Source organism: Lithobates pipiens, unplaced genomic scaffold (genome assembly GCF_037356315.1).
Source record: "Lithobates pipiens isolate NorthernLeopardFrog02 unplaced genomic scaffold, aLitPip1_a1.2 Scaffold_23, whole genome shotgun sequence".
NCBI classification, from domain to species: Eukaryota; Metazoa; Chordata; class Amphibia; order Anura; family Ranidae; genus Lithobates; species Lithobates pipiens.
In genome coordinates, this window is record NW_027507785.1 from 140339175 (window position 1) to 140353049 (window position 13875).

Here is a 13875-nt window from a genome sequence, read left to right on the forward strand (position 1 = left end):
GGAGTGTCTCCAAGCCCTAACAGCCCTACATAATTGCATAAAAAAATTGAACCTGGCCAGAATCACCAAATCTATGCTTTGGTCAAAACAAAAATATTATGAATTAGCCAATAAGCCCCACCGACTGCTAGTCAACAAACTAAAACAAACTAAAACCACGCCCCCAAGCTTCTATACCCGACTTCCTAACGCAATACGATAGTAAACCCACATATTGCCCCCAAGCTATGACTGGTGTTTTTGGTGATTTCTATAAGAAATTGTATAGTTGCTTGGCCATGGATTCAAACTCCCATTTTACACAAGATAACTTTAACAGGTTTACTAACTCTTTAAATCTCCCCACCCTTTCCCCGGATGACCGTTTGGGACTTAATGCACATATCTCGGCTGAAGAAATCACTGAAGTCATAAAACAACTCCCGGTCCACAAATCCCCAGGCCCGGATGGACTCCCTTATTCCTATTATAAAAAATTTCTCCCAACCATAATACCTTACATGGAGATGCTCTTTGCCTCATTTATGACAGGGAAGATCCCCCACGCTCAATTCCTACATGCTTTCATCACAGTGATTCCGAAGACAGAAAAGGATCCTTCATTACCGGACAACTACCGCTTTTAAATTCTGACTACAAAATTTTTTCCGAAAATATTAGCTAATAAATTATCCCTACTTCTCCCCACACTAAGTCATAAGGGCCAAGGTGGATTCGTCCCAACCAGACATGCAGGGGATAACACTAGACGTACCATATACCTTATAGACCTCCTGAACAAAACCAACAGACCTGCTGTAGTACTAAGCCTAGACGCTAAGAAGGCATTTGACCGCCTGAATTGGTCATTCATGTTTGCTACACTGACAAGATATGGTTTCTCTGGACCCTTTCTACAAGCCCTAAGAGCATTATACTCCACCCCTACGTCCCAGGTTCAGATGGCCTCCCATGTCTCAGCATCATTCCCCCTTAGTAACAGTACTAGACAGGGCTGCCCACTGTCACCCCCTGCTATTTATCCTCAGCCTTGAACCCCTGGCGGCAGCTATACGTGCCCATCCAGACATTCGGTGGAGACAGACATCAGAAGTACAAACTATCCCTTTTTGCGGATGATATACTACTGACAGTCACTCATCCACATATATCACTTCCATCACTTCATTCAACCTTACAAACATTCGGCAACCTATCTGTTTTCAAAATCAACCCAACTAAAACTGAAGCCCTACCCATTAATCTCTCGACTGAACTGACGAAAACCCTGAAAAATAATTTCAAATATCGATGGTGCTCTCAATCACGCAAATATCTCGGGGGGAACGCTCATCACCCTCCTACTCCACATTATATCAAGTAAACTTCCCTCCTTTATTCTCAGAGATCAACAGACCGCTAAAGAACTGGACAGCGCTTCCCTTATCTCCTATTGGTAGAATTAACTTCCTTAAGATGTCTATTCTCCCCAAATTGCTGTATCTTTTTGAAACTCTCCCCGTAATGATCCCAATAACCCAGCTCAAAATGCTTCACAGGAATTTCATTAATTTTATCTGGAATAATGCATATCACAGGGTAGCTAACTCGGTCCTTCTGGTCCCCTGCCTATCCGCATAGGTCTAGGAGCCCCGGATATCATTAAGTATTACTATGCTACCCATCTAAAAGCCATCTCTTCATGGACGTCTCGATTTGCCCCAAACAGATGGTCAGAAATCGAGATGAGTATCACACTCCCAGCTCACCCGTGCTGTATGCTTTGGCCCTCCTCAGACAAATTTACCCCCCCCCCCCCCAACTACGGAAAATCTGTCTAAATTCCATGTTATTCACACTCTCAATTGGGAGGTATTCCAGTAAATATACCTTATCCTCCCAGTGCTCACTATTAATAAACATCCTATTCAATTCAGAAATACCTGACAGCCTATCGTATGACTCCATGTTGCCGTGGACCCAAGCTGGCATATTTCAACTAAGACACTTGGTACATCCAGTGACACACACACACACTACTATCTTTTTCTGATCTACAAACCAAACATAAGATCCGAAAACACTATTTTACTATTACTTACAGATAAAAAAAATGTCACTTCTAGATCCCCACGATTGACCTTAAATGTGCCCACAGAATTTGAAATGTTATGCTCTTATGGCCCATATGAACCTCACCAGATTTCTACTATCCATAAAATCCTTCACAGCTCAACTCCTATTACTGAACAGAGCCACTCATATGCAGAGATGGACTCAGATTCTTCACAGACCTATATCTCTGGTACAATGGTGGAAAATATGGGATGCTACTTCTAAGGTCTCCAGATGTGTTGCCCAGAAGGAGACGGCATACAAGATATTGATGTAGGACCCCCGAATTACTGTCAGCCCACAAACTTTCACCATATAGACACTGTTGGAGATGTGGCTCTTCCCTAGGTACCCACTTCCACATATTCTGGGAATGTCCTGTTATCGCCCCCTTCTGGTCACAAGTTCATGCCCTTCTGGAAAAAGTGCTAGACATTCCGGTCCCTTTTCAGCTTATACATCTCCTACTAGGCCTACCCCTTATGAACACCACAAATGCTCTCAATAAATTGATGGCATATTTTCTTGGCAGCTAAACAAGTAATACCACATCCCCTACTTTTGCACAGTTCCTCTCCACTATCGCAGATATCCATAGAATAGAACATCTCACAGCAGTCATAGAAGATTCCCTCCCATAATATGATATTATCTGGGGAAAGTGGGACTCTTCAGAATACAATACAGAGATCCAACCTTCCACGTTGAGATAGCTATGCAACACCGATAACTCAATCACTTTTGGTGAATCAGAATGCTAAAATAGATCCACTGTTGACTATGCTGATTCCTAATCAGGTTCCAGTTTATACCATGATGCAATACCATAATACTTCCTTTTTCCTTTTATGAATCCTGTATACTGTTATTCGGTAATTTGAATGCTTTAAACAATCTACATACTGTTTTTTTTTAATATTAAGTAAATTCAGTCTAAAAGTAAATGCGTCTTTGACCTTCCTTATAATTCTGTATATAAGTCTAAGGAAACAGCTAAGTTGGTAAGTGAGGGAGGTAGAGCATGGGGTCGAAAACGAGGTAACACCTCCCTCTGATTTCGCCCCCCCGTACCCTGTGCTTGACCCTGGGTTGACTCTATCCCCAGGCCCGGCCAAAACACAACTACCACCTTCTAGTTTTCCACCCACTTCCCTTAATTATAGTTCATTTCCCTCCTTACTTTCCCCAAAATAAACAACAAACCAACAAAAGCAAACAGCAACAAAAAAAAAAGGGGGGGGGGAAACAAGTTTTTAATTCTCCACCCTCATTTCCTCCTCTTCCTCCCCCTCCCCCCAGTTCTCATCCTCATCTCCTCCACCCCCCAAGAAATGTAGCAATTCCATGGTGTCCAAATTTATAAGTAAATGTTTATTTTTTCCTGGCTGTCCATACTATGTCTTCCATCCTGTTCACCTCCTCTACTTTCTTAAGCCACATGCTCACAGTAGGAGGTCTGTTTCCACTTAATTGTTATGCATGCCCTAGCTGCATTCACTAAGTGCCACAAGCTAGAATTCCTATAGGTTTTCCTCAGGATCCCTGACAGATGCAAAATAAATAACGCTGGATCCTCACGTATTTCTCCCTCACTACATTTTTGAATGATCTCTCGTACCGCCTTCCAGTATTTCTCAATTCTTGGCCATGACCACAATATATGTAGAAAGTTTCCCTGCACTTTCTGGCATCTCCAGCACTCACTTGGTGTATCCGGGAAATATTTTTAAAGTTTTTCTGGTGTTCCATACCATTGTGAGATAATTTTATAATTAGTTTCTTACGTAATTTTGTGCATGTCGCTGTTTTAAATATGGATTGTATCATATTAATTTTATGTTCTTCCGAAAAGGTCCTCCCCAAATCTGTTTCCCATTTTCGGAAGAAAGGTAACTGAAAAATTCTCTGGTGGTTTGGTCAGTAACACATACATTTTTGAAATTATATGTGTGATTGGCTCCTTTTCCATACATAGTTTCTCAAATGGCATATAACCACGATCTAATAATCCTGGTGCTGTCCCAGTGCTTAAAAAAAAAATGTTCTAATTGCGCCGCCTGCTAGAAATCTGATTGAAAGGGGCCTTTTCTATCCATCAGCTCCTGCAATGTTGGCCATTTGCCTGATTTTATGAAATGCGAGGCTTGGTATATTCCTCGTTTAATCAGTGCATCAAAAGGTCCTTTCTGTACGCCTGGTATAAATCGCGGGTTTCCTAATATGGGGACCAAGGGGGAGTTCTGTGTAGATCGCTTATTCTTAACTAAAAGATTGTAGCATATCTGTATTGTAGGTCCTATTATAGGATGCGGCTTGGTATCTGATTTCAAGTTTCTATAGCACCAGGGTGCTCTATGTATTAGCTCCCCACACTGTGCCTGCTCTAGATTAGGCCAGATTTTCTGGTCTCCATGTCGGCACCAGTCCAGCAGTCGGCCCAGATGTACAGCCTGATAATACATATCCTGTGTTGCCAACCCCCCGTATTGTTTCTGTAGTGTCAATAATGTCCTCCTTCTCCTTGGTTGTTTATCTGCCCATATGAATTTCATAAATATTGTTTGGATAGTTCTGAAAAGTTTCCTTGGTATTAGAATTGGGACTGCCTGGAGGAGGTATAGGAGTTTTGGCAGGATATTCATCTTAATTATGTTACTTCTTCCAAACCAGGAATGTATTCCCCTATGCCATCTCTCCAGTAGTCCACATACCATATTTAGTGCAGGCAAAAAATGTTATTCATATGTTTTATTGGGGTCTACTGCAATAAATGTTCCAGACATTGGTCCGCCCATTTAAATTTATAATTTGATTTTATTAACTTCATCATTTCCTTTGGGACTGCTACCATCAAAGCCTCTGACTTGGAACAGTTTATTTTAAAATAGGATAGTATACTGTATGACTCAATTTCCTTAAAAGTTCGGGAGTGAAATTGCCAGATTTGTCACTGAAAAAAAGCATATCATCTGCATATGCTGCCACTTTATTATTGATTCCTCCTATGGTTATTCCTTGAATGTCCCTATCAAGCCTTACTATGCATAACAATGGTTAGAGGGTCAAAGCGAACAAAGGGGACAATGGACATCCCTGTCTTGTCCCATTTGTTATCGCAAAGGGTGGAGATACCACTCCATTTAACTTTACTTGAGCTGTGGGTCCTTTATACATACTTGCTATCCAGCCAATCATTCCCCCCCCCCCCCTAGTTTTATATGTCAGAGGACCGAAAACAAACCCCCACCCTACCTGGTCAAATGCATTCTCTGCATCAGCTCCTAAGAATACGCAGGGGGTCTTAGTAGAATTGGCTATAAGCATTAAGTTCAAGGCTTTAATAGTGTTATCTCTTGATTCTCTTGTTGGAACAAATCCCACTTGATCTTGGTGGATCAGGGAGGGCAAATGCTGTTGTATCCTGAAGGCTATTATCCAGGGGCGGACTGACAACTCATGGGGCCCCCGGGCAATAGGAGATTATGGGGCCCCCTGGCAATCCGAGATTATGGGGCCACACAGTAGACACAAACACACACACACACAGTATACAATCACACAGTATACACAGACATGTTTCTATTGGCTGAGAAGGTACTGGAGAGGTGGGGCAGCTATAATCTCAGGATTTTTAGACCAAAAGGATGTCGGTAAGGGACATTTCAGGGACAGATGTAAAAAAAAACACAAATTTTTACATACTGTCCCTGGTTTTACTGAGGCTGGCAACCCTGATGGGGCCCCCTAGTGGCATGGGGCCCTCGGGCAGTGCCCGAGTGGCCCAATGGTCAGTCCGCCCCTGCTATTATCTTACTCAATACTTTCAAATCCACATTCAGCAAAGATATTGGCATGTAACTTGCGCATTGCTTCAGGTCTTTACCCTCTTTCTGTATCACTGTAATTGTAGCTTTGACTGCCTCTGAATTTAAGATGGTTGTGGATGGATGTCTCCTATTTCATTGAACAGTTTAACCATATAAAGGGCATAATTCCGGCATAAGTGACTTGTAATACTGTACTGAAAGTCCATCTGGACCAGGTGCCTTCCCACTTTTTGCTTGTTTTATTGCATTTTGTACCTCAGCTAATGTGACTGGCAATTCCATCTCCTCCTGTGCAGTACTTGTCAGACACGGCATTCCACTTGAAATGAAATAATCCTCTATCTTTGCCTGGTCTGGAACCCCCAAATTCAAATTGTAAAGTGAGGAGTAAAAATCGCCAAACACATCCGCAATCTTTCCTGGTAGCTGCACTTCTTCTCCATCCTTTTTCCTAATTGTGGGTATATATGTCTTTGTATGCATTTCCTGTAGCGCTCTTGACAGTTGTTTTCCGCATTTATTACCCAATTCATAACTGCACTTACGTCCTATCTGTATTGTCATTTTGGCTCTATACTGTAATAGATCTGTCACTTGTCTGCATGTATTTAAAAGTTCCTGTTCTACTTCTATAGTCTGGGCATGCTTCTAGATGTTGTATTTTTGCTAAGAGTTCTGTTAACTTGGTTTCCCTTTCCTTCTTGATCCTTGCTCCAAGCTTGTGTGTTTCCCAAATTATTCCCGGGGGATTTTTTGAGCCTTCATTCTCCTGAAACAACCATTTTATCTCCTTTCGAAACATCTTCCATCACTATAGGATCTTGGAGGAGGCTTTCATTAAGTTTCCACATCCTGGGGGCTAAGTGGTTTCTTTCTGTCAGATTGTTTTTTATTTTTGGGGCGTGATCTGACCGGGTAATTAGGCCAATAGTGGCTTCCTTAACTGAAAGTAGTTGTTTATGCGGAACAAAAAATACATCTATCCGTGAGTACACTCTATGCGGGTTAGAAAAGAAAGAATAATCTCTTTCCTTGGGGTGTAATAGTCGCCATATATCTACCAATCTTGCTTTTATTATTGCCTGAGATATACCCTTCCTTATTTTAGGCGCCACTGGCGATACCCCTGATGAGGTGTCTTCACTAGGAATTGGAGGGATATTGAGATCTCCCCCCATAATCAACTGTCCCTCTGTAAACCCCATAAGTTTACCAAATTTACTTTTTACAAAAAGATCTTGCTGTGTGTTGGGGGCATAATATGTTGCTAATGTTACTACCCCTCCTATGGTTCCCTTAACAAGTATCTCGAACTTGATTTTATATACAATATGGGTTTACACCTTAAAAGATTTTGTCCACAACTTTTTATTTAACAGCTCTCGAACTTCTGATGATGCCTTGTGCAAAATGCGTTAACTCAGTAGTGATTGAACATATACAATATATTTTGCAATGATACAATGAATTTTACATGTACAAGTACAGGTTTAACTAATCAATGGATTTAAAATTGTTGCAAGCTTAAAGTGAAACCACAAGTGTCACTTTTTGTATTATATGATGTTCATTTTTATAGTCTTTTCCAGGATGTGGTGCTGCCAAAGTTCCCATCAATTCCACAAGCGAGATATCCATGTAAAGAAATTATCTGTAGTATATACAATCTGGCATTAGGCCCCTGAAGGATTTTAGCCAGTAAATTGCCTGGCTTGTTCCGGAAATCAAAGGTGGCTTTGCTCCCTTTAAATAAGTTGAATGAGAATATTATCTTTTAAATATGGGAAGAGAGGATGTTAAATCTGGCAATTTCTGCCCTGCTTTAGTTAGGCTCAATGTTTTATTAACATACATTTATGAATATGCCATCTCAAAAGCCAGTTTAAATCGTTGTATGAAAACAACTATTTAGTTCATTAGCCATATCAATGTAGATCATTGCACCTACTGAAACCGCTGTGCTGTTTTCCACACACTTAAATCAGCTATATCAAAATGTAACCAAGAAGTTGTGTCTCAGACACACAAATTTAATTTTGCCCTAAAATTTTAAGGCTCCATGCACACAGGGCTTAAAACAAAATGCAAATTCCCCTGGCAGAAAAAAAAAACAACTCTTATAGAGCGTTTTTGTACTCATGTTTAGGTGCATTTAGAAGTGTTTACCATTTTTGCTGCTAGAACGCTCCAATCAAAAACGCAAAACCAGAAAGGATTTTAATCCTGCCTCTAAAGGTCGAGCTTAAAATAAACATTCAAACGTCCTAATGTGCATGAACACATAGAACAACAATGAGTTTCTTCTACAGGCAAATCACAAAACTCGTGCATAAGCAGTGTTTTTCCAAGCCCATTGGTGCATGGAACCTGAATGTGACTAGGGAAACAGCAAGTGAAAACAGAGGGCTTGTCACAGCACCAACTTCAGGTAACAGACCCATGGTTTTCAATCTGGGTGAACGTTCTGTCTTTAACCACTTAAGCCCCGGACCAATTGTCAGCCTAAGGACCAGAGGTCTTTTTACAATTTTGCACTGCACTGTTTTAACTGGTAATTGCGCGGTCATGCAATGTTGTACCCAAACGAAATTTGCGTCCTGTTCTTCCCACAAATAGAGCTTTCTTTTGATGGTATTTGATTGTCTCTGCGATTTTTATTTTTTACAATATAAAAGGAAAAAGACAGAAAATTTTGAAAAAAAAAGATTTTCTACTTTTTGTTATAAGAAAAATCGAATAAACTCAATTTTAGTCATAGATTTAGGCCAAAATGTATTGTGTATGTAGCCACATGTCTTTAGTAAAAATGTCAATAAGCGTATATTTATTGGTTTGCGCAAAAGTTATAGCGTCTACAATTTACATTTTCTGGAATTCACACAGCTTTTAATTTATGACTGCCTATCTCATTTCTTGAGGTGCTAAAATGGCAGAGCAGTACAACCCCCCCCCCCCCCCCCCAATGACCCCATTTTGGAAAGTAGACACCCCAAGGAAGGAGAGGCATGTTGAGCCCATTGAATATTTTTTTTTTGTCCCAAGTGATTGAATAATGACAAAAAAAAAGTTGTTTACAAAAAGTTGTCACTAAATGATATATTGTTCACACATGTCATAGTTATATGTGGAATTGCACCCCAAAATATATTCTGCTGCTTCTCCTGAGTACGGGAAATCCAATCACTGCCTTCAAGATTTCTAAGGGTGCAAATTTTTGATTTCACTCCTCACTACCTATCACAGTTCCGAAGGCCATAAAATGCCAAAATAGCACAACCCCCCCCCCCCCCATGACCCCATTTTGGAAAGTAGACACCCCAAGCTATTTACCGAGAGGCATGTTGAGTCCATGGAATATTTTATATTTTGCCACAAAAACAACGGTTAGCGATCGCAGGGATCAGGCCTGACTCTGCGAACACTGCAGTTATGTGTTTAGTGTTTTGTAAGTGACAGTGATCGATCGATACTGCACTTGGGTGGGCTGGGCGGAGGGGCAAAACGCAGGTGCTAGCAGGTATCTGGGCTGATCCCGCTAACAATGCATTTTTTTGGAACCCTAAACTGCTGGGGACGCTAGTATAGATCTGATCAGATCAGATCTTGATCTGTTCAGATACTATACTACTACGGGAGGTGTATGCTTTGCGCGTGGGTGTTAGCGGTACTGGCACTAACCTAGGGCTGCCTGGGGCGACGCAGACTCTATCTGACCCTAAAACCTAATTGATATCACACGCCGGGTGATCAGGGGTTAAACCTTTATTGGGTAATAAATGGTGGGTGCCCTGATTCTCTAAAAAGCAAACTAACCAGAGTCACCCGTAACACTTATACGGTGATCACTGGTGAAAGGGTTAACTAGTGGCAATCAGGGGTTTAAAATCTTTACTAGGTAGTATATGGGGGTCCCTGGCGCTATATAAAAACCTGACGGAGGAACCTAAATAACTAACTGGCTAACCAGCGTCACCAGTGGCACTTATACGGTGATCACTGGTGAAAGGGTTAACTAGGGGCAATCAGGGGGTTAAAACCATTATTGGGTAGTATATGGGGGTACCTAGCGCTATAAAAACCTGGCGGTGAACCTAAAAAAATAACTAGCTACTTAGCGGCACCAGTGTCACTAATGCAGCGATCAGAAAAACGATCGCTTAGTGACACTGGCAAAAGGGGGTGAAAGGGTTAACTAGGGGCAATCAGGGGGTTAAAACTTTATTGGGGGGGGGGGGTAGGGGGCTACCCTAGACCTAACACTAACTGCCCTGACAGTTTTTACTGTCACAACTGATCACTGCAATCAGTGACACTGTGACTGGGAGGGGTGATGGGGGGGGGGGGGGGGTTTGTGTGCCTATGTGTGCCTACATGTCAGTGTAGTGTTGGTGCACACTCACTTTCTGTCTTCTCCTCGTAGTCCGGTCAAAAAGACCGCCCCGAGGAGAATGACATCACTTCCTCCCTGCCTGTGTATACTATACACAGCGGGGGAAGCTTCTCATTCGCCAGGCGCGATCGAGAGGGGATGGCCAGAAACCAACGGCCATCCCCTCATCCCGGATCGCTCCTGCAGCGAAACGGACCGCCGCATCCAGCGGGAGGGGGTCCGATCGGAACCCCCACCCGCTGGAAGGCGAGCACGTACATGCACGTGCTTGTGCCTGTCGGTGCCATTGCACCGACGTACATTGCCATGCGGTGGTCCTTAAGTGGTTAAAGAAACTTTAAAAAACGTGTTTCCAGGGGTAAGGCAGGACCATCTTAAGTATTGTTTTCTGAGTCTACAGTAGCGTTTATTTGCGTTCTTACATTGAGCACTTCCTGTACTGTTAACCAAGCCTCCTTCTCAATCTGTTTCCATGGCAACCCTGCCTTCCTGTTCATAGCTGACTTGTTTTATTTCATACTATTTACTTGTGCTGATTATCTAGTGTTTGCCTGTGTGAGCCTTATCAGCTTCAGCTGATAAGACTGCAGTAATGCTGTCCGATGGCCAGGTTTACACTGCATGTGATGTCACATGGGGTGTAGGAGGAAGCGCTGAGTGATTATGAAGTCTCCTGGGATTTCAGTAGTGTGCCATAGGAAGTCCTGATAACAGATAGATAAGCACATAGAGAGTGTGCTGTAAATCAGGGGTGATCTGGGCATGCTCAGTGACGTAAATTCTAAAGAAAAAAAAAAAGGATTACAATACTAAGCAAGTAAGGAGATATCTACAAGCAGTGTTCATTAGGATTTTTTATGTTGATTTACATGGGACAAAGTTGTGGGGGAGAGTTTACAACCACTTTAAAAAGAAAAAAAAAAAAAGGGATTTTTCCCCCAAAAATGCGTTTGAAAAATTGCTGCGCAAATACTGTGTGGAAAAAAATGGGGTCATGGGGAGGGGGTTATGGCCTTCAAACCAAAGATTTACACCCTTAGAAATCCTGAAGGCGGTACTTGGTTTTTGGGGTCACGTACGTGGCTATGCTCCCAAAAAGTCCCACACATGTGGTATCCCCATACTCAGGAGAAGCAGCAGAATGTATTTTGGGGTGTAATTCCACATACACCCATGGCATGTTTGAGCAACATATAATTTAGTGACAACTTTGTGCAAAAAAAAAAAAAAAGGTTTATTTTTCCGCAACTGGTAAAATATAAAATATTCCATGGACTCAACATGCCTCTCAGCAAATAGCTTGGGTGTCTACTTTCCAAAATAGGGTAATTTGGGGGGTTTTGTGCCATCTTGGCATTTTATGGCCTTCAAAACTGTGATAGGTAGTGGGGAGTGAAAACAAAAATTTACGCCCTTAGAAATCCTGAAGGCGGTGCTTGGTTTTCGGGGCCCCATACTTGGCTAGGCTCCCAAAAATTCCCACACATGTGGTATCCCTGTACTCAGGAGAAGCAGCAAAATGTCACTATTCAATCACTTGGGACAAAAAATTAAATATTCAATGGGCTCAACATGCCTCTAAATGGGGTCAATTGGGGGGTTTTGTACGACCCTGCCATTTTAGCACCTCAAAAAATGAGATAGGCAGTCAAACTAAAAGCTGTGTAAATTCCAGAAAATGCACCCTAGTTTGTGGACGCTATAACTTTTGCGCAAACCAATAAATATACGCTTATTGACTTTTTTTTACCAAAGACATGTGGCTGAATACATTTTGGCCTAAATGTATGACTAAAATTGAGTTTATGGGATTTTTCTTATAACAAAGTAGAAAATATTTTTTTTCATAATTTTCTGTGGGTACAAAATTGCATGACCGCGCAATTACCAGTTAAAGCAGCATAGTGCCAAATTGTAAAAAGTCCTCTGGTCTTTGGCCAGCCAAATGGTCTGGGGTTTAGTGGTTAAAGGCAGTGTCTTAAATCTCATACTGCAGATATACTGCTATGAGGCTGCAAGCACAGATAAGCACACCTTTGTTTTTCAGAAGAATTCAAAACAAAAAAAGTTTTTATGGCACTTCTTGGCCACAATTAACACTTCTGTGTGAGAGCAACGCTTCCCCTTTTTAATTGCTTCACTTTAAATGTTACTAATTGTTAACTTTTCCGGATGGTAAAGCCTTTCAGGGGAGTTTGTAAAAAAAATCATTAAAATAAACTTTTTTTTTTTTAGTAAAAATAAAACTGCAAATTTGAATAACTTACCAGTTTTCATGGCACTAGGAGCTACAGGGGGTGTGTTTCCCCAGCCTGGGGTTGGAGGTCCAGTTTCTTCTGCTTCTCCCCATCCAGAGGCAGGTTCAGATGGCTCACCCCAAGCTGCAGTGCCATTGTCAGCTGGAGGACCCTTATTTTTGCCCCAAACTAAATAAAAAAACAAAAAGTTAAATGTAAGCAAATGCATTCACACATTCCAGTTAGAAAGTGACAACCATGTTTCTGACATAATCAAATGTAAGTACATACAAAGAAAAATGCTTAAATGCCTCACAGTAAAGGAGGGTCATAGGGTCTGTCAAGGTAGCAAAACAATCCTAAAAAGGGTGCCCTACAAGCTTACAGCTTTTATACTCACTATTCTGATGGCGTGTTTGAAATTCAACTTTCAGGAATGTCAGATGCCAGTGTTCTTCACTACACTGACTCCTACATCTCCACAGGACTAAAATTGACTTTGAGTCGATGGATGGAACAGTTGGCACACAGTGGGAGAAATGTGAATTTAGGTTTATGTTTTTGTTCTTTATATCAATACACAAATGTTTTGCCTTTCATTTCTATATTAAACTGAATGGGTTGTTTTAGGTGAGGGTTTACACACAGGTGCTCAACTATGCCTGGACTTTCCATCCAGCTGCTCCATTCATACATATCCATTTTAATCATAGTAAATTAATCCCTTTAGGTTTAATTAAGTTCTTTCTCCTAAAGAAGTTTCTCATCTCTTTACACAAATGTTCTATACTGGGATTTATATCAGGACTCCCATCAAGCCACTTTAGAATAGTTCAAGGTCTGCATTTCAACTCTTTTTTTTTTTTTTTGAGGTGTGTTTTGCGTCATTAAAGAGGAAGTAAACCCTGATGGGTTTACTTCCTCTTTGATTCCCTGCAAAGGTAAAGCATAATGGACTACTATGCGATGCATAGTAGTCCCTTATGTGTCACTTACCTGACACAGGAGCTAGCAAAGTCACCGCTGTCCCCTGTAGTCCGGAGCATCCATCTTCTCGTTGGTTCGCGCTGCTCCGCTGTCATTCGGCGAAGCCGCGATTACGTCACTCCCGCGCACGGGAGCCACCACTCGCGGCACATCGCCGTTGACAGTGGTGTGCTCAGTGCGCCTGAGCATGCGCTGTAGACAGTGGGGCCTTTTCTTTTCGGCAAATATCTCCTAAACCGTGTAGGTTAAGGAGATATTTTTTTGGACCTACAGGTAAGCCTTAACCGGTTCCCGACCAGCGCACACCGATGTACGTCGGCAGAATGGCACGGGCAGGCAT

General features: G+C 41.8%; 1 protein-coding gene across 13 annotated transcripts in view; it reads right to left on the reverse strand.

Annotated features, from left to right (window-relative positions):
• TNRC6B (trinucleotide repeat containing adaptor 6B) overlaps positions 1-13875 on the reverse strand; it is a 1034757-nt gene that overhangs the window by 472111 nt on the left and 548771 nt on the right. For all 13 annotated transcript variants that reach the window (XM_077452437.1, XM_077452434.1, XM_077452436.1 and 10 more), the window contains one exon: positions 12579-12737. In XM_077452437.1, coding sequence (XP_077308563.1) covers positions 12579-12737 — 159 coding nt within the window. The remainder of the gene's footprint in view (positions 1-12578; positions 12738-13875) is intronic.